Source organism: Dipodomys spectabilis, unplaced genomic scaffold (genome assembly GCF_019054845.1).
Source record: "Dipodomys spectabilis isolate Male_0828 unplaced genomic scaffold, ASM1905484v1 ptg000108l, whole genome shotgun sequence".
NCBI lineage: Eukaryota > Metazoa > Chordata > Mammalia > Rodentia > Heteromyidae > Dipodomys > Dipodomys spectabilis.
The window spans coordinates 6,857,382-6,878,867 of NW_024870785.1; the positions used below are offsets into that span (position 1 = coordinate 6,857,382).

A 21,486-nucleotide genomic window follows, 5' to 3' on the forward strand; every position below is an offset into this window, starting at 1 on the left:
AGGATAGCACTCTACCACTTGAGCCATAGTGCCACTTCCAGCATTTTCTGTGTATGTGGTACTGAGAAATCAAGCCCAGGGCTTCATGCATGGTTGGCAAGCACTCTACCGCTAAGCCATATTCCCAGCCCGCTAAGTTTTTGATGTAAAGTATCCCTAGTCTTTCCTTTCCTCTCCTCCTTTCCCCCTCTTCTTCTCCTTTTTTTTTTTTTTTTTAATTTCTTTTGGGTATAGGGTATTTTTGAGTGCCCCATGCCTCTTTTTTTCTTTTGCCGGTTGTGGGGCTTGAACTCTGGGCCTGGGCGCTGTCCCTCAGCTCTTCAGTTCAAGGTGAGCGCTCTAGCACTTGAGCCACAGTGCCACTTCCGGTTTCCTAGTGGTTTATTGGAGATAAGAGTCTCCCAGACTTTCCTGCCTGGGGTTGGCTTTGAACTGTGATCCTCAGATCTCAGCCTCCTGAGTAGCTAGGATTACAGGCATGAGCCACCAATGCCCAGCTGCCCCATGCCTCTTAAGTGTTGATTACAGACATGTACTGCCAAGCCCAGCAGAACTATCCTCATTTGACCTAACAAATGAGGATCATGTTTGAGTTTGTAAATCATGTCCTAATCCTAATACCAAAATAGAGTGAATCTCCAGAATTTAATCTTTCAATTAGCAAAGGGAGCACCAGGACAGCGTAACCTAGGACAGCCAGTTTCCAACAAGTAGAACAGCCCGAGACTTTCTTTCTAGGAGCCTTGCCCCCTGCTCTAATCAACCAACACTAAAGGTGAGGAGCACACCAGCGCCGGGCCCCTGACACCTTGGCTCCACTACTTCCAGGCCTGTCACTGGGCGAGCCCATGGGGCCTAGCAGACATGCATGTAGGTTTTCTGGAGTGGCGGGTGACAGGTCTGTATCTGGGGACAATACCACCACCCCGCTGGCTAGGGCAGATCCTTGCTGGTGGTTCCTAATCCCCCCCCCCCCATCCCTGGAATCCCACTTCTAGTCTGTTGGAATCAGCCAGAGGCTGGAGACAACTGGCAAAGTATCTATGAACAGTTCAAACTCAGCCACTCAGGTCCCCCTCCTTGTCCTTGATGAGTTGGGATGATGTCCACCCTCACCCTGCCACACCTCAGTCCACAACCTGAGCATCTGTGAGAATATCATCAGATTGAAGGCTGCCTTCGCTTTGATAATCAAAGGTCAGTTGAGTTATTGACTTAAAGTGATAAGACACTGAAAACAACCCTTTTTATCAATGTTTGGCAAGCAATGTGTACTTAGGATTTAAGACTTTTTCACAGAAACAACATGTTCAGGGAAGTAAGTGACTGATGGAGAAAACTCAGTGTCATGAACAATCAGGGGTGTTGATCCCAGAGGTGGCCAAACAAAGGCTATCTTGGATTCCAAAGGATCCTCCCCCCCCCCCCCCCCCCCCCCCCCCCCGCAACACCTTTACTGAGACTGAGACTGCAGTGTTGTGCTCTCCTTTGCTTGTCTTATCATGCTTGAATTGGGAGGGAGAAAATTATATGTCAGCTATCATTCTCTAGCAAGTTTGATTTCATCTCTTGGGTATACACTGGTAACTGGAAAGAAAATTCTGAGGCAGATTTCCTAATTCCAAGATTTTTCCCTACCTTTGCTCTCACAATTTGCTCTGCCAGTTCTTACACTGGTCACCAAAGCCAAGAACAAAGGGAAGTTTTCCAGAACCACACCTGGCACATACATCTAATCATAGCAGACCTACTGCGTTGCTCTTTTTTCCCAGAGAACTAATTGTAACATGGTCATCTTGGTCTGATTAAGATTACAATCCTTCATACTTCTTTCTGCTGAGCAGCTCAGTGGCATCAGGAACAATATCACAAGGTCTCATGTTTTTTAGCCCTTGGGAGGGAAATGCCAGTTGATATCTGACTGCTTTAAATAAATGCACATCTTTTTATTTTAAAATTTTTATTCAGGCTCATTTACCCTCATTAGCCCAACCCCTCCCACTTATACCTATTCCCAACAGAGCTTGTTTCTTTATCCCTTCCTCTGTAACTTTATCAATCAGCACTTTTCATTGAGATTATTCTGGTTTTAATATCTAGCTTGAATGTATTTCAAATCTGTTCACATACTATCCCTATTTTAATTGCTATTCCAGGCCTCCTGAGTCTGTTTACTGTTCCTTTCCTCTCTTTTTTTTTTTTTTTTTCCAGTCCTGGGGCTTGAACTCAGGACCTGGGCACTGACCCTGAGCTTCTTTTTGCTCAAGGCTAGCACTCTACCACTTGAGCCACAGTGTCACTTTGAGCTTTTTCTGTTTATGTGGTACTGAGGAATTGAACCCAGGGCTTCATGCATACTAGGTAAGCACTCTACCACTGAGCCACGTTCCCAGCATCCTTTCCTCTTTTTTTTTTTTCCAGTACTGAGGAACCCAAGGTTTATCATGAATTAGAGGTCTACCACTGAACTATATCTCTAGCCCTGCTTGATTTTCTTAACTATATAACTTGTTCCATAAAATCAGTTGAGAGAGCTGGAAATTTGGCGTAGTGACAGAATGCTCACTTAGTATGCATGAAGCCCTGAGTTCGATTCCTCAGTACCATATCACCAGAAAAAAACAGAAGTGGCACTGTGGCTCAAGTGTTAAGAGTGCTAGCCTTAAGCAAAAGAGTGCTCAGGGACAGTGCCCAGGCCCTGAGTTCAAGCCCTGTGACTGAAAAAAATTCAGTTGAGATTCCTGCAAGTAATTTTTGCTGAATCAAGACAGAAGTTCTAGAGACAAATAAATTGGTTCTCAAAAAATAAGCTGAAATCTGAAGTATACATCTGTTTCCAGTTAAGTGTTACCTGGAGACCATCTACTGTACAATTCATCAATCTCCATATTGAATAGCTTTCCTAGAATAAGGTTTGTTTAATGAACATCTTCTCACAGTTTTTTAGCATAAAGAGTCAGAGATATAGTCATAAAACGAAACAAGACAGTGCATGTTGGTTTGGGGCTAAAAGCCCATACTCTTTTATGTGGTAGTACGAGGATCTTGAAAATAAGATAATAACTAACTAAAAGTATCATCAGAACACTAAATGGTTTAGGGCATGTAGTGTTCATACAGCTGCTGCTACATTAATTTTCTTTCCTATTTTTCCATTTATAACAGCAGACACTGTTTTCTTCTTTACTTTTGGCCTATAATAAAATTACCTGAATACATCTATTTCCTTCTTCTTCTTCTTTTTTTTTTTTGTCAGTCATGGGGCTTGAACCCTGGGCCTGGGTGCTGTCCCTGTGCTCTTCAGCTCAAGGTGAGCACTCTACTGCTTGAGCTACAATGCCACTTCTGGTTTTCTAATAGTTTATTGGAGCTAAGAGTCTCACAGACTTTCCTGCCCAGGCTGGCTTTAGGGAACCATGATCCTCAGATCTCAGCCTCCTGAGTAGCTAGGATTAAAGGAGTGAGCCACCGGTGCCCAGCTTATTTCCTATTTTTTTTTTGTTGGTCGTGGGGCCTGAACTCTGGGCCTGGGCACTGTCCCTCAGCTCTTCAGCTGAAGGCTAGCGTTCTACCGCTTGAGCCTCAGCCCCACTTCCGTTTTTTTCTGCTTATGTGGTGCTGAGGAATCGAACCCAGGGCCTCAGGCATGCAAGGCAAGCGCTCTACCACTGAGCCACCTTCCCAGGCTCACCACATAAGCAAAAAGAAAAAAGCTGGAAGTGGTGCTGTGGCTCAAGAGGTACAGCGCTAGCCTTGAGCTAAAGAGCTGAGGGACAGCGCCCAGGCCCAGTTCCCACGACCAGACCCCCCTCCCCCCCAAAAAAAAGAAAAAAAAAGTTATACAAAAAACAGGAAAGTCAGTTATCATTTTTAATTTTGAGACAAGGTCTTCAATCAATGGAATTTGACAGTGAAGTTGCAACACAGAAGTCTATCTGTGCAAAGAAATTGTGATACAAGGATTTATATCCTGCTAAATTGACTCAGAGGATAAAGGTTATAGACAAAGAGTCTCATTTGTTCTTTGCTTTTTCCAACTTGACTGGCACTCTTATCACTTGAGCCACATGTCCACTTCTGACCTAGTAAGACAGGTGCCCAGCTCATGAAATGCTATGATAGAAGTGACATTCTATTACCTTTAATGTATTCCATGGTAGCACTCATACAGGCTCTCTCCACTGAACAATGATGGAAACACAGGGAATGGACCATAGGTCCTGGTCACAGGTCCACCAGAGATTTTTAAAGAACTTCTTGCTGGAAAACCACCTTTTCTTATTGTGATGGTGGCTGAATTCAGATTTGCTGGCATGCTAAGTGTGTGTTCTACACTGAGCTACATCCCACACTCCATCACCTTAAGTAGTAGGAAACTAAGGCAAGTAATTAAGAACTGTGGTTGCTGAGAAGGGTCAGGTGTAGAGTTGGCAGGTTACCCAGCTGAAGCAGAGGGATGGCTGCTTAAATGATGCCAACATTTGTAATATAGTTCTGTCCAACTCAAGTACAGATCTTCAGTTGAGGTAGTAGTCTTCAAACACCAACTCTATTTGAGGGATCTGGACACATTTCCCCAAAAGGAAAAAATCCATGCCACCAAGAATGCTACGTGGCCAGAGGACAGCAGTCACTGGAGACCACTGTGGTGTACTTTAAATGACTCAGGATGTTAATATCAAAATATAATAACTAAGTATAGATATGCCAATTTGAATAGTAAATAACATAGTATCTACAACAAAGAAACACCAATATGATTAAATCCATGACTTCATAGTATTACCTAACACAAGCTTAATTGGTCATAGTTAGTATATAATAGTATACTCATTCATTGATTCAAAACTTGAAGATTAAGTGAGAAGAAAAAAATCCACCATTGATCATAGATCATGTATGTCTATAGTACCACTGGCATACCAAAAAGCTAGTGGAGGCATTTTCTTTATAGAAAAAAAAAAGCACGAAGAAATTGGCCTGATAGCTCAGCATATGCTGGCAACAAAAGTGCCACATTTGTTCTCATGAATCAGGTACAGTGTAGTAATTTTCTGGAAACAGTTATCTCTTGAAGTACTGTTTGTTTGCCTAAGTGGTTGGTATATTGCTTCCTCCTAATATTTCCTTTACACCATGACTGGCTAGAACTCTTCAGACAAAAAGAACAAATAAGATCTGTGTGTATGTATATGTATGTGCATACACAGAGACAGGCAGGGGGCAAGGGAGAGAAGGGAAGTTTATTTTAAACAATTGGCTCCTATGATTACGGGAGATTGTAAGGTTTGAGGTTTGCATGCCAGAGCAGCAGGAAGAATCAATCCCATCTTTCCAGAAATCTCTCTCTTTCCTTTTAAGCCTTCACCTGATTGGATCTTGTTCACTTATTTTATATAGAATAATCTGGTCTCAAAATCTGATTTAGCCAAGTGTGGTAGTGGATACTACCTATGAGGGAAATGGAAATGAAAAGATTGCTGTTTGTGGCCAGCCTGGGCAAACAAATAGAGACTCTATCTCAAAAAGCCAGCTAGGAGTCTTGGCTCCTATTCACTGTAGTCTAAGGGTGGCCTCAGGCAAAAATTGCCAAACCTTATCAGAGAAATTAAACTAAACAGGGATGGCTAAAGTAGTAGAGTGCTTACCTAGCAAGCACAACGCTCTGAGTTCAAATCTGAATAGCTCTCTCTCTCTCTCTCTCTCTCTCTCTCTCTCACACACACACACACACACACACACACACACACACACACACACACACACACAAATGTACTGACTTAACTGCTAATCATACCTTAAAAAATGGCTTCAAAACAACATCTACACTGGCACTTGCCTAAACTAACTGTTCAGCACAGCCTGATCAAATTGACACATAAAGTTACCTACCCATCACTGGTCAAGGAAGCAGTTCTGCCTTAATACTCTTAACTTGTTTTTACTCCAGGGTCTGAATTTGACCTGGAGATTTCCAAAGGGAAATCGCTGGGCCTCTTCAGTGACAGCAGTGGCTCCTTCCCTTACTAGTTTCCCCCTTTCCTGTCTCCATCAGAGGTACTGTTGAAGATGCACTCAGTTGGAATTTGCGGCTCAGATGTCCACTACTGGCAGCACGGTCGAATCGGGGATTTCATTGTGAAAAAGCCAATGGTGCTGGGGCATGAAGCTGCAGGAACAGTCATAAAAGTGGGATCATCGGTGAAGCACCTCAAACCAGGTCAGCAAGGTCCTTCAGTTAAGGCATGGGTAATCATTTCACCTAAGTGTTTGTAGATGCTCTCCCTGGACCAGGCCCTGTTAAACACTGGTGTACGACAATGAATACAATGGTGCTGGCCCCTGCATGTATTCATCTGACCTTCCACAGGGGACGCAGATGGGACAGACAGGTAGTAAGGCACAGGTGGTGTTAAGGGCAGAGGAAAAGAATGCTAGCAGTGTTGGCAAGTCTTATCTAGACTTTAGTTCCTTTTATGAGAAACTTTATCTCCACTGCCTGGAGATTAAGCAGGTAGGGAAATGTTGCTACCTCAACTGGAGAAGAGGCATTGCCTGAAATACAGCTTTCAATATGAACAGGAGCCACAAAATGCCTCAACAGGCTAGGAACTAAGGCCTTAAATGCAATCCTCCATTCTTATTGGAGTCTGGGCAAATGGCTGTATTTCCCCCTAGATCGGCTTAATTTATTTTCCAGAGGGAAGAATCCTCAGCTTTGGGCAGTTATCCCTGACCCCATGAATTACAGCCCAGCTGCCTCGGCATAGCTAGCTGTGGGCTAGTTTTACTTTGTTAACAAGAGAGGCCTGTTCAGGCCTGGACAGAGGATGTCAGCTAACTTGAAAGAAGAGGGAGGGTAGCAGGAGGGGTGCAATCTTGTGTTAGTCATAACTCAAGAGCCCCAAGCCACATTAGCTCAAAAGACATTAAGCACATATCTCACTTAAGATTTTTTTTGATGGATTCTTTTAATTGTAAAGATACTGTACAGAGGGGTTGGTTACACTTAAAATTTTAACTCTAGGATTCCAGCCATCATTAGTGATCATTGGAAAAGCATCTGTGCTGTCACAGGGTTGTTCCAGAGCCAAAAGTTCCTATCGTCCAATAACCACTTATGATTGAGTCTTACTTGTGAGACCATGTTTCCAAATACTGGGTTATCTAAATGTAAGTTCTAATAAATGCTTAGTATCATGAATTCAATCCTGGGCACCAGGTGTGAGCCTGTAATCCTAGCTACTCAGGAGGCTGAGATCTGAGGATCAAGGTTCAAAGTCAGCCACAGCCAGACAGTCCTTGAGACTTAATCTCCATTTAATCACCAAAAAGAAGGAAGAAGCTCAAATAGTAGGGCGCTAGCCTTGAGCAAAAAAGCTCAGGGACTGTACCAAGACCTTGAGTTCAAGCCCCAGAACCAGTATTTTAAAAAAAAATGCTACCTGTGGCACATGCCTTAATCCCAATTTAGGAGATGGAGGCAGGCAGGGTGCCAGCGGCTCATGCCTGTAATACTAGCTACTCAGGAGGCTAAGATTTGAGGACCATAGTTCAAAGCCAGCCTGGGCAGGAAAGCCCATGAGACTCTTATTTCAAATTAACCGTTAGAAAATAGAACTGCTAGAAGTGGTGCTGTGCCTTCAAGCAGTGCAGCACTTGCTTAAAGGGGAAAAAAAAGGGTTGGAGGGCTCAAGTGATAGTGTGCTTGTTTAATAACATAAGACCTTGGGCACCATTCCCAGTACTGGGGAGAGGGAAGAGAAGGGAGAGATAGTGTTTTTGTTTTTCTGTTTTTCATCCTGGGGCTTGAACTCTGGGCCTGGGCACTGTCTCTGAGCTTCTTTTGCTCAAGTCTAGCCTTCAACCACTTGAGCCACAGCACCACTTCTGGCTTTTTCTGTTTATGTGGTACTAAGGAGTTGAACCCAGGGCTTCACGCACACCAGGCAAGCACTCCACCACTAAGTTATACTCCCAGCCCCCAATTTTTTTTTTTTTTTTTAAAGAAAAAAGCTCTGCTTCCTTTGCCAAACACAGCAATCCATTTTGGTTTTCCTTTCCAGGTGATCGTGTTGCCATTGAGCCTGGGTCTCCCCGAGAAAATGATTATTTCTGCAAGATCGGGCGGTATAATCTGACCCCATCCATTTTCTTTTGTGCCACTCCCCCTGATGATGGAAATCTGTCCCGATTCTACAAGCATAATGCTGACTTCTGCTACAAGTTAGTATTCACATTCCAGCTGCTGGGACCTCTTTCCTCTTGGTTGTTTCATGATGCTTCTATATCCCAGTGATTTCATCATTTTCAGTTCATGCACATGAAGCACACCCCTAGTGGGCCCGCCTATCTTGGTGGCACAGAGGGAGGGTAGCCTTATGGGGCTAGATTGACTCAGTGGTAGATTTTAATCTAGAAGAATACAAAATTGGTGCCAAGATCTGTCATCCCCTCCAGCCATCCTAGAGAGAACGCATGGTTCCATTTTGGTTTCCACTATAATCCCCAGAAAGCTGTAGTGTGCTGCCATGGTATGAGTCTTGGCATGCTGAATCCACTCTTGCCTTTTCAGTGACTTTAAGGACATGATTGAACCTTCCTCTGCTGTAGTTTCAATTAATCACCAGGAGACTAAATTAGACAATTACTACAGACCTGCCTTTGTATAATACAATAGGGGCTTTGCATGCCGTATAATCACAAGGTGCACGTTATTGTTGCAGTTTCATCCAAGGGCTAAAGGATCCAGACACAGAGCAGATCCAGGACAGGGGTCCACCTCTTATCTGAAATGGCCCTGGGCTGAGAAGCTGTGTCTGAGAGATGCCCCACAATGGAGCTCTGTGGTATTAGTGTGTGGCTCCCTGCTAACCTGACTCAAATTTTCCTTCCACCCCAACCTGGCCCCAGTGATGGCTCTTAGCTGGTATGGGAGCCAGTCACAGGGGCAGTCTGATAGCTTTTATGGGGTGCCCACTAGAAGTCTTGGAAATAATCAACAGACCAGAGACCTTGTGTGTGGTGAATTTAAGTCAACACCTGAGCCTGCTCTGGAGGAAAGCAGTTTTGTGGGCCAATTCCTCCTTCCAGTAGGTGGTTGCTGAATCAACCCATCTTTTTTGGAACCTGTCCAAGTCAAGATACAAACAATAAGCCAGGTGCTGGTGGCTTTGACTGTTAATCCTAGCTACTCAGGAAAGTGAGATGTGAGGACCCTAGTTCTAAGCCAGCCCAAGCATGAGAGTTAACCAACCTGAAAAAAAAAAAGCTGGAAGTAGAGCTGTGGCTCTACTAAGGGACAGGTCCTGAGTTGAAGTCACAAAGAAACAGACATAAACTATTTTCATGGAAGGCAGAAGAACAAGTGGTAAAGTTCAAGGTCAATCATTCATCTCCATCACACACTGTGTATCCCTGAAGGAATGCCTTAAGGTTTGTGACTTCAGTATCCTTGTCTGTGAAGTGGACATAATATTGGCACCTCTGTCACAGAACAGCTGATGAGATTCAATGAGAAACGTGTACCAAGTACTCCATATGAAGCTGGCACAGAGACCTGGTGCACACAGATAAATGGTGCCAACCTGAGTCAGCCATGGTCTTGTCATCCAGCAATGGAGGTACAGATTAGATCTGAGAGGGAAGCCTGGCACTGGCAATTGAGATAGCTGTAGCTTGTGTGTAGGGACTGGTGTAGGGGTGTAACTGGTTGGCAGTGCTCTGGGACAGCAGAGCACCCAAGGATCTCTGGGGGCTATGTAACCCTTGACCTTCCTCTCTGAGGATACTTCCTGCCCCTGCAACTACTGTAGTCCTAGACCTTAGTTCTCTTCTGATACCTGTTTGTGAGGATGCATTCCTACATCACTACTACCTCTTTATTTTCCTACCCTCCTATCTTCTATCTTCCTGCTTCCTTCTCCTTGCTTCTTGGTCATTCTTTCCTCCTTTGTCTGTTTCCTGTGGCGTATTATAAAAAACAACTTGTTTTGTTCTCTGGTGTTCATAAAAACATGAATGGTCAGGGATGGACAGAAGCCTGGAACTCTCTCTTCTCCATTCCCTCTGAACCCCCACTGGACAATGTTGGAGAGAGAGGACCCAGGAATCTAACCCCTGACCGGTGACAGAGGGACCAGCTATAGAACTCCTGTTCATGTATCTGAGGGAAATACTCAGCCTTCATCACCCTGCCATCTCCAATTCCACTTCTCTTTGATGTTCTTTTCCTTTGGGGGGGGGGGGTGTTACTGGATTTTTTTTGAAACTTTTTTTGTGTGAAAATACTGTACAGAGGGGTTAAAATTACATGGGCAAGATAATGAGTACATGTCTTATGTTACTGGATTTTTTTAAGGGAAAGGGTACTTGCTGTTCTTTGGGGAGGGGTACTGGTGTTTATACTCACTCAGTTCCTTGTACCTGCTAGACAGGCAGTTTACCACTTGTGCCAGGCCTGTTGTAATTCTAAGAGGTCAAAGGAAGGACAGAGAAGGAACTGGCTTAGAACCATTGGAGATCTGTGGGAATCCAGACGTGAAGTGGCAGGCTATTGTGTCTAGAGCATGTGGTATGTGTGTGTGTATGTGGGGGGGAAGTTTAAAGAATGAGGGCAAGTTCATTATTTCATTTCCAGTTCTTTCCCCTTCCATGGAATTGATGCCTGTGGAGATGATGTAAGAAAAGTTGAGGGACAAGGAAGAAGTGAGGCTGCTAACCACAGGCTTGGAATTTATTTAGTTGAGGATTGGAAACAGAGACAGGAGGACCACAAGACTTGGGGATGAGCATACGTATGCACTTGGCTAGCTACTCTGTATTTCTTTTGGGAATTTGAAGGATTTTGTGTTCCATCACATGTAGGTTTTGGGGCACTCAGTAAATACTGGACAGCAAGGAACTAACAGAAATGAGATACTACCCACAGAACCAAAAACCAGCTAATGTGGGGTCAGGCAGAAGATACAGAACTAGGACACCTTGGTTCAAGGCCTGGAACTGGCCTTCCAACCTTGGGCCACTTTTAATGTCATTGAGCTTCAGTTTCCTGTTCTGTAAGATAAAGGTAAAAATAAAACCTGTCTTGTCTGCCCAATACTGTTATACTGAGGATTAAATCAGATAATGGGTGAGTAAGTTCTCTAACCTCTAAAGCCTACTGCAAATGTTTACTGTCATCATCAGCGGGATTGAGGATGGGGTTGAGATGCCAGTGAACTCAGAAGTGAAAACCAAGAACCCTGTGGTGAAAGTGACACAGCACTGAGTGAGCTAAGTGGAACAGGCTCTGTTCCCAGTTTAACCAGTCCTGGACAGCCAGGCAGCTGCTGTCACCAGACGTGGCTCCTCTGAAACACAGAGTGGGGGACAAACAACAGATTGACACCTGCTGTTACCTCACCGTGCTTCTGACAGCAAAGAGAATGTGTTCACTGAGAACTCTGAAGTGAGTCTCCAAAGAGAATCATTGCATGAGAGGAGTGTGGCCTGTGTTCTGGAGCCAGACATATATCTAGCTTCGAATTCAAAACCTTTTGAGCCCCTGACTAGTTTTGAATCTTTGGGGCAAGTCCTTTATCCACAAAGCCTCAGTTTCCTCATCAGAAAAGTAGAAATAATGGTATCTATTATAGAAGTGTTCTGAGATGGATATGAGTGAATGTGTCTAAAGTGCTAAGCACATTGTCTTGCCATAAATAAATAATGCTCAGTGTTATTACTATTATGTAATAAGTATGTTATAATTATGTAATAATAATATGCTACAATAATTATGCAATAATTATGTTACAGTAATATACTGTTGTTAGTGTAGTTAAGCCAGAGGATCTAACTGCATGTTGGGTAACTCCTTAGGCTCCCTGACAATGTCACCTTTGAGGAAGGGGCCCTGATTGAGCCCCTCTCTGTGGGGATCTATGCCTGCCGTCGAGGTGGAGTATCCCTGGGGAACAAGATCCTGGTGTGTGGAGCTGGTAAGAAATGGAGGACACTTGGTTATATGGTTGTGGTTTTACTGATTGGGAATGGAGACCCCTCTTCCATGTGACTCCCCCTCCAAATGCTAAGATTCTTTCCAGAATCTTACTCAATGATCAGCACTCTTCTGTGCCCTGGAGGCCTCAGATGAATGCCCGTGACACTGGATTATAGGAAGAGCTGATACTGAATAATCTACAAACATCTTTTTTTTCTTTTTAATGCAGGGCCCATTGGACTGGTTAATCTGATTGTGGCCAAGGCAATGGGAGCAGCTCAAGTCCTGGTAACTGGTATGAAAGTTGGGTTTGTGGGGGTTTTTTTTGTTTGTTTGCTTGCTTTAATCTTGAGATGGAAAGAGCTGCATAAAGTATAATTCAGGGCAGGAGCATGAGACCCATTGCTTTCATTATTAGTCTACTTTCTGTTCCTATAACAAGATACCCAAGGCTGGGTACCTTGAAAGGGGTTTATTTAGCTCACTGTTTCAGAGGCTGAGAGACTGGGCAGCCCCATTGGTTTATCCTTTAGTGAAAGCCCTATGCAGCTGGCAGAAGCACATGCAGAAGGTATCATGTATCTGTTAACTGAACAACCCCTTTGTACAACTACTTTAATTTTTGCTGGGCGCCAGTGGCTCACGCCTGTAATCCTAGCCACTCAGGAGGCTAAGATCTGAGGATCATGGTTCAAAGGCAGCCAGGGCAGGAAAAAATCTGTGAGACTTTTATTTCCAATAAACCACCAGAAAACCAGAAGTGGCGCTGTGGCTCAAGTGGTAGAGCGCTCGCCTTGAGCTAAAGAGCTGAGAGATAGTGCCCAGGCCAGAGTTCAGGCCCCATGACCAAGAACAACAACAATAACAACAAAAGAAAAATCACAAGTTAAGACAAGAAGCCAGAGAACCTTGCACTCTCTGCAAGGTCAGCATTAACCCTTTCATGGGCAGTAACCCTAATGAATCCAATTCCCTTGTATTGGGTCTTTAGGGGTTCCACCATTCTAACACTAGAGGCAAACCTCCAACACTTGCTTATCCTGTAAGGAACAAACCACAGGTACTTGTCAGGGCACTAGGTTCCTTAAGGAGTTCTACCTCTTCTCCTGGATTCTAGGGTTGAAAAGTCTACCCGGGGATGAGTAACTCAGGACTGAGGTTGTGAAGAGAGAGGTAGCAGCTGGGGAGAATAGGATGTGGTCCTTCATGTGTGGACACACAGCCCTTGGACTGTTTGACTATTAGGAGGCAAACAAGATTTGTGTGTGTGGTATGGTAGTGGTGGCAAGCATCATAAATTCGTAAAAATGTAAGGGTGTATGTGCTGTGTACGTATGCACTACGGGATCAAATATGTGTGGAAGTACTGTGTAGTTGTGAAGAGCTGTGGTGTTCACAGGGCCTTGTGCAGATGTAAAGGTGTGTGTGTGTGAGTGTGTCGTGAGGAGAGGACTTTGTGAAGCTGTGTGGCAGTGGGTGAGGTTGCAGAGTGCTTCGGGCTCAGCATCACCTCCAGTACAGCTTTGTTGCCATCAGATCATACACGTGTTTTTCCCTTATCAGTCAGTCATCCCCTTTCTCAGTTTAAAAGGAATTTTGGCTTACCTTTAGATATGAATGCCTCTCGGTTGAGTAAAGCCAAGGAAGTAGGAGCTGATTTCATTCTCCAGATCAACAAGGAGAGTCCTAAGGAAATTGCCAGTAAAGTGGAAAAACTTCTGGGGTCCAAGCCGGAAGTCACCATCGAGTGCACAGGGGCAGAGTCCTCCATCCAGACGGGGATCTATGTGAGTGGACTGCAGGCGCTGAGCTGGGGGGCGGCTTCAGGCAATAAAGAGAGCAGAAGTAAGGAGACTCGTTTTCAAGCTTCTCTACTAATTTGCTGTGTGACACCTCCCCCTCCCCCAAGCAGTACTCTCCATAGTTTGTCTTCTTTTTCTTGGACAATATTGAGGTTTGAACTCAAGGCCTCATGCCTGCCAGACAGTCAAGTCTACAATTAGCCTACATCCTGCTCCTAAAATTTTGTGTGTTTTTTTTTTTCCCCCTCAGTCCTAGGCTTGAACTCAGGGCCTGAGCACTGTCCCTGAGCCTCTTTGTGTTCAAGACTAGCATTCTACCACTAAAGCCACAGCAACACTTCTGGCCTTTTCTGAGTAGTTTATTGGAGATAAAGGTCTCACAACTTTTCTGCCAGGGCTGGCTTCAAACTGCAATCATCAGATCTCAGCCTCCTGAATAGCTAGGATTAGAGTTGTGAGCCACTGGCACCCAGCTCAAAATTCTGTTGTTGTTTTTTTTTTAATCTCTAACGTGGACATGGTAGCATTTGCTTTACTATTAGCAGGAGGAACAGAAGTCATACCTTAGTCCAGTGGGAAATTCCTGGATTATTTTACTGAGGAAAATTGTAATGTTTGAGCCATTGCTATTGGGCAAAAGTCAATTCAGTTCATCACAAAGATGAAGTGATTTCTTGGGGTCAAAGTTGTCTCCTATTGTGCTGTCACCTAGAACTAGAAACTGATAAGTTGCCAATGCCTGATTTACTGTAAATCAGGGGTCCCACCCATCAGCAATTTATGGGAAATGGACAAGGAGTTGGGGTGGAGAGTTGCATCAACAGATCAAAGTACAAGGAAAAGAGGGAAAAGGATAACTTCTAGGTTCCCAGAACTACTGTATAATGTGAGGGACCTGTGTTCATTGCTTTCTATAGCATGATGTCTAATCTGCACAAGTCAGGTACCACACTGTTTTGTTTTGTTTTTTTGGTTAGTCATGGGACCTGAACTCTAGGCCTAGGCACTGTCCCTGAGCTCTTCAGCTCAAGGCTAGCGCTCTACCACTTGAGCCACAGCACCACTTCCTGCTTTTTTCTTTTTGCTTATGTGGTGCTGAGGAATCGAACCCAGGGCCTAATGCATGCAAGGCAAGCACTCCACCACTGAGCCACCTTCCCAGCCCCTCAGGCACCACACTGAGAGTTACATTGCTGACCTAGCTTCAAGCTCTATAAAGTCTTATAGTCATCAGCTATAGTCAGTGCCTGAGCTTTTCACAATGTTCTCGCGTGGCTCCAGAAACAAAAGGAAGCAACTGTGATCACACGGAAAGAGCTGAGCTAAGGAAGGCAGCTGGCCAGGAACTGTCCCTGCCTCCCAGACTGCTGCCTCACAGGAGCACGGGCTTCCAGCCGGTCCACACATAGGACACTGCAGTGTGAAAAGTATTGATCAGGCTAACCCCTCTGGTGGTGGCACATCCTCGAGCCTGGTACAGCTGCCTAGTCCTCCTCCTATCAAGATTCCTGGTGGCTTTGGGAACACAGGGAGTAGCCCCAGGGACCAGCAGGTGTCACTTAGCCCTGTCCTGAGTTTCATCTGGAGTCAGCCAGCCCTTTGCTCTACTGTCATAGACCAGTTGCCGTGTGGGAAGGGGCAAGAAGAAATCAAAACCTCAGAAGGGATGATGGGTCCATGTGTGATAGGTCTACTACACCTTAGGTACTTGCTGAATGCAAGTACTCGGTATTAGGCATCTTGAGGGCAATAGCAGCAGGGACGGTTTATCTACTGTCTGAAGCGGATGGCAGGTCAGTGGTTGCCCAGTACAGAGGCACACTGGGACAGCTGAGGGACTTAGGGCACATCTTTCTTTGCTCGTCTGCTCTGACATGAGTGCCTTTGGGAACAGATGTTTCTTCCAGTTGTTGATGGTAGAAGTCCAGTGGCAGGGGACCAACCTGAGATGGGCAGGGAGAGGAATGAGAGCCAGGGGCTTCAGCAGCTTGAAATGGCATCTCTCCTGAGTAGCAAGTGGAGCCTTCAGCAGCTCATACACACATATCTGAGCATCTTGTTTCTGCCCCATGCTCAATGGATGTTGTTTGTGAGATGCTCCTTGGCACAGAGGACTGATCACCTCCTTGGTGTACTAGTGGTCAGATAGTCTTGAGCAATGCTGGGCATGTGGTCAAAAGCTGTTAAAACTCCTGGCCGTTTGGCATGGCTGACTGTGGGTGAGTAACTGCAAATGGTTGGAAGATCGTTTTTCTGGAAAATTTTTCAGTCACGAGTTTTCTATGCACTAGGTACCTAGAAAGACAGGTTCACGCCTGTCATCATTGCTACTCAGAGCTGAGATCTGAGGATTGTGGTTCAAAGCCAGACTAGGCATGGAAGTCTTTGAGAATCTTATCTCCAATTAGCCATCAATAAACCGAAACAGAGCTGTGATTCAAGTGGCAGAGTGTCAACCTTGAACAAAAAAGCCTAGTTAAATCCCTAGTACCAGTACAAAAAAAAAAGTTTTCTTTAGCTCAACTCACAACTTTGACCCTTCTCTCCCATTTACCCAAAAGGACCGCAATATCTGTGACTGCGCGTCAGCAAAAATATAAAACAGCCAAACTCCCAGTCCAACTACTATGACTGTTACACACCAGAGACTAGCCTAGAGGCAAGCCCAGGGTCCCGCAGCTCAACACCGGGAGTCACCCCTACTTGGCTCTAGACCCATGCTCTGCCTCTGGCTCCCAGCACTGCAAAATCCTCTCCATACGTCATTGAGAATGGGTCTGCGTCACTTATCTTTTTTATAGCTCTACCCTTTTTTCCCCTAGTCCTAGGGCTTGAACTCAGGGCCTGGGCACTGTCTTTGGCTCAAGACTAGCACTCTAGGGCTGGGAAGGTGGCTCAGTGGTAGAATACTTGCCTTGCATGCATGAGGCCCTGGGGTTCGATTCCTCAGCACCAAATACGCAGAAAAAGCCATAAGTGGTGCTATGGCTCAAGTGGTAGAGCACTAGCCTTGAGCTGAAGAGCTGAGGGACAACGCCCAGACCCAGAGTTCAGGCCCCACGACCGGACCCCCCACCCCCAAAAAAAAAAAATAAAACTAGCACTCTACCACTTGAGCCTCAGCAGCACTTTTAGCTTTTTTTTTCTCCTTCTTGGTACTGAGGAATCAAACCCAGGGCTCATGCATCTAGACAAGCACTCTACCACTGAGCCACCTTCCCAGCCAGCTCTACTCTTTTGGTTGTTGGTCGTGGGACTTAAAGGCAGGGCCAGGGCAATTTTGCACTCAAGGCTAGCCCTCTACCACTTTGAGCTACTGAGCCACTTCTGGATTTCTGGTGGTTAATTGAGGGACTTTCCTGCCTAGGCTGGTTTGGAACTGCAATCCTCAGATCTCAGCCTTCTGAGTAGCTAGGATTACAGACATGAGCCACAGTGCCTAGCCAGGAAGTCATTTTTACAACCACAGAATTCCAGGAGCCCAGCTGTTTGGGTGCAGTTTTTTCCCTGCTGGTGAGCTCAGAAGGTGGCTACTGAGGGGCCTGTTGAAGTCCTGCCAGGATATGGACGTGGCTAATGCCAATATCTACTATTGAGGTTATTTACTTATTTATTTTTGTGGTACTGGTGCTTTAAATTCAAGGCCTCAGGCTTGCTAGGCAGGTACTCATCTTTTGAGCCATACCTCCAGCCCTCTGGTACTGAATTTTTTTTTTTTGGGGGGGGGGAGGGTCTGGTTGTGGGCCTGGGCGCTGTCCCTCAGCTCTTCAGCTCAAGGCTAACGCTCTACCACTTGAGCCACAGTGCCACTTTCGGCTTTTTTCTTTTTGCTTATATGGTGCTGAGGAATCGAACCCAGGGCCTCATGCATGCAAGGCAAGTACTCTACCACTGAGCCACCTTCCCAGCCCACTGAATTTTTAAGGCTCTGAAAGATATACCTGGTTCTTCTCCATTGGTCAAATATGTTGTTTCAGGGCCTACAAAGCTGATATTTACTATGTTGCTCTGACAAGTTTGATAGGCATGTTGAAGATTTCAGGAATAGAATGAGAATCAAACCCTCTCGAACTTTTCGCATGCACACCAGATGCAGGCAGAAGACATCTGTGTGACATTGCAGGTCTCAGTGAAAGTCTGTGTTTTCTTTTCAACTGGGTCTTCTTGCTTCTATGATTCTTCTGCAGGCCACTATCTCTGGTGGAACCCTGGTGCTTGTGGGAATGGGTGCTGAGATGGTGTCTGTACCCCTAGTGCATGCAGCCGCCCGGGAGGTGGATATCAAGGGTGTATTTCGATACTGCAACACGTGAGTATGCTGTGGGTGAGCCGGGGTGGCCAGCCGCCAATCAGTCCAGGGCAGGCCCACACAGCCTCTGAGACTATGAGTCTCTGCCTGTTTATTCATGAGGGGCACTCCCTGGCCACACTGACAGCCATGTGATATGATAGTGCTCCAAAGAGAGAACATGTACTTCTTTCCCTGATGGAGAGACAGGGAGGGGAAATTTGAGGCATGCACTACTGGCTGTTTGCTGCTGTTACCCAGGTTCCCTCCACTGTGGCTCACACCTGTAATCTTAGCTACTCAGAAGGCTGAGATCTGAGGATCACAGTTCAAAGTCAGCCTAGGCAGAAAAGACTGTGAGACACTTACCTCCAAATAAGCGCCAAAATCCAGTAGTGGAGCTGTGGCTCAACTAGTAAAGTACTAGCCTTGACCAAAAACCTCAGGAACATCACCAAGGCCCTGAGGTCAAGCCCCAGGGCTAGCTAAATAAATTCAATTTAAAATTTAAAGAAGAGCACTGGGAAGGTGGCTCAGTAGTAGAGTGCTTGCCTTGCATGCATGAGGCCCTGGGTTCGATTCCTCAGCACCACATAATCAGAAAAAAGCCAGAAGTGGTGCTGTGGCTCAAGTGGTAGAGCGTGCTCGCCTTGAACTGAAGAGCTGAGGGACAGCCTCCAAGCCCAGAGTTCAAGCCTCACAACCGACAAAAAAAAAAAAAATAATAATAATAAAGGAGAAGGAGGACAAGTCCAAGAAATCAAGTCCTTTGGCTCACACTTGTGAATCCCAGGTTCCATTTTGGAGAATAGAGTCTTATTTATCCCACCCACATCCTATATACTACTTTGTTATCTCCTAGAGCCCTCTATCTGGGACATCTTTCCCAGCTTAAGGGTCTGTAAGTCCAGTTCCTCAATAGAGCATCTGTTTTCTAGTAAACTTTGCCAAGCTGAGCTGGTAGTGGATGTGACTGGATTATCCTAACTGCCTTTTCACAGAGGCTTCTGTAGGATACATATCATCTTCATGCCAATGCAATCCTATGCTTCATGATGAACCTTGTAAAATGAAGGGATGGGGTATGGGCCACGGGGCAATTAGAAATGGTTCCTACACCTGCGAGCGATTAGGTGCTTTCCTCAAGCAACAGTGTATAAAATTTGCCTTAGAGAAGCACAGTGCTAAAAATCAATGTGGCCAAGGTGTTTTGGTGCTCGGTACTTTCCGGGGACCTGTCTCTTCCTGAAGTTTCAGTATAATGCTTGTGATCTCTTACAGGTGGCCAATGGCAATTTCAATGCTTGCATCCAAGACTATAAACGTGAAGCCCTTAGTCACACATAGGTTTCCTCTGGAGAAAGCCATGGAGGCCTTTGAAACATCCAAACAGGGAGTGGGGCTGAAAGTCATGATCAAGTGTGACCCTAATGACCAGGATCCCTGATGTGAACTGGGCGGTGCCCCCTTCCTACCCTTTCAGCATCTCAGGGCTAAACAGCTGAGCAGGGTGGGCCTCGTGACAAACTTTTTTTTTTCTGAATGACAAGAATAATTAATGTAATTCATTAAGCACAGAGCCTTACAGAGGAGTTGGTGTGCCTTGAAAATGCAAATAGGTAGAGTTTGGAGACCTTGTACCCAGAATGACCTGCTTGTGCTAAGCCAAGTCCTGCACATAGAGCTATGTCTGGCAGCCAAGGGTTAGGACCTGCCCTTCTTCTCTTCTTTGGGTGGGGACAGAAATTCTGCCCTTGTGTTTCTGGTACCACCATGACTGCCAGGGAATGGGCAGCCCTGAGGCTGAATGCCTTGCAAAGTGTCTAACCATCTTTCTCCTACTCCTAACTCTACCTGAAGCATGGCCTCTACTGCTAGTCAACTTGGAGACCTTCAATGCTTCCTGACTAGCCCAAAAGAGCTTGGTCAACTACCTGAGGATTTGATATCCCCACCCTAACCCCTCCTAGGCTCCCTCAGTTAATAGACAATTCTATTCGATTCTGGTCATTGTAAGTGGAGGAAAAATGGTCCCTCTGATCACTGCAGTTGAGGCTCTTGGTATCTTCCTGTCTTTTGGAAGAGTATCTCTAAACTTACCCTATTTTAATCTTGGGTTGTTACTTTTTTCCTGTATAACATTTTAAAAGGCCAATCACACCCTTGGTGATTTTTGAGATTAATAATCAAGAATGAGGATATAGTAGCTGTGACGGAACTTGGGCTATAGCCTTTAATTCCTTACTTCAGATGTGGGCAGAGGGTTTATATGGGGAAACAGCATGGCCAGTGCCTAAAATTCATCAAACTGCTTTGGGCAATAAATTCTCTGCTTCTGGTATCTGACTACAGCTGTTGTTTGTGTCCGTTTGTGGAGGAGTGGACTTAGGTTATCTGCTTCACAGAAGGAAGAATCCCAGGACTTTACCGAGTATACATTGTGCACTAGATAGGATTTTCATTAACTGCTGGAAATCTACACAAATCATTCAATCCACACAGCAAGCCAAACTCATTATGATAGTCTGCAGGTAACAAAGTAATTTGATCAAGGCCATATACTGCTTTTCTCTCACCCCTGGAAGGATAGGGTCAGGAGACATCTGTCTCTGCACACTCTCAGTAGCCAGGTAGCCCAGCCCACCTGGTCCTTCCTTCTCTTAGTTCTATTTAGTTAGGACCACACTTGGCACCTGCCTTCTCTTTAATCCACTTCCACAGCCAAGGTTCCTTTAGCAGTTAAGAGGCCTGGTCTTCAAAGCCAAGATCCTGATAACTTCCATTTTCTAGTCCCAGATGCCAGTGTGTGACTATGAAGTGAATGGGCAGATCAAAAGTAGTCCAGAGCTAGGAATAGTGGTCACACCTGTAACTCCAGCACTTGAAGGGCTTAGGCAGGAGAACGACAAGTTTGAGGACATCCTGGACTTCACGGCAAGACCCTGTCTCAAAAACACACCAAATAGCCAGGTGCTGGTGGCTCACACCTCTAATCCTAGCTACTCGGGAGGCTGAGATCTGAGGATCCCACTTCAAAGCCAGCCCAGGCATTCCCTACCACCGCCTCCACAAGGTGCTCAATCAGTGTTGATTGACTCAGTGAATCAGTCCCGGAACAAGAATATGAATTCCCCGCGAGTTCCCCAACCTTGGGAGGCCTGGCAGCCTCTGTGTGCTCTGTCACCAGGCACTGGTTCACTTTCTGTCAACACTGAGGACCCCACCCAGCCGGCACTCCCAGCACTGAATCGAGTGGGGGTGTAAGGGTGGAGAGCAGGGAAGGACCCTACATGCAACCTTGAAGGTGAAAAGGGGAGGATTACCTCATGCCCCCCCTCTGCCCCCCCTCGCCCCCATCCCAAGAAGGAAGGAGTGCACTGACTCCAGCAACAGCTCCCACCCTGTGGTCATGGCAA

The 21,486-nt window shown here is 45.6% G+C and overlaps 1 protein-coding gene across 1 annotated transcript in view; it reads left to right on the forward strand.

Annotated features, from left to right (window-relative positions):
- The window catches only part of Sord (sorbitol dehydrogenase), a 32,352-nt gene extending 11,936 nt beyond the window's left edge, over positions 1–20,416 (forward strand). Inside the window, exons 3-9 of the mRNA XM_042687766.1 lie at positions 6,056–6,220; positions 8,067–8,226; positions 11,860–11,978; positions 12,210–12,275; positions 13,592–13,767; positions 17,970–18,091; positions 19,352–20,416. Coding sequence (XP_042543700.1) covers positions 6,056–6,220; positions 8,067–8,226; positions 11,860–11,978; positions 12,210–12,275; positions 13,592–13,767; positions 17,970–18,091; positions 19,352–19,517 — 974 coding nt within the window. The 3' untranslated portion in view covers positions 19,518–20,416. The remainder of the gene's footprint in view (positions 1–6,055; positions 6,221–8,066; positions 8,227–11,859; positions 11,979–12,209; positions 12,276–13,591; positions 13,768–17,969; positions 18,092–19,351) is intronic.
- Positions 20,417–21,486: the final 1,070 nt, after the last annotated feature.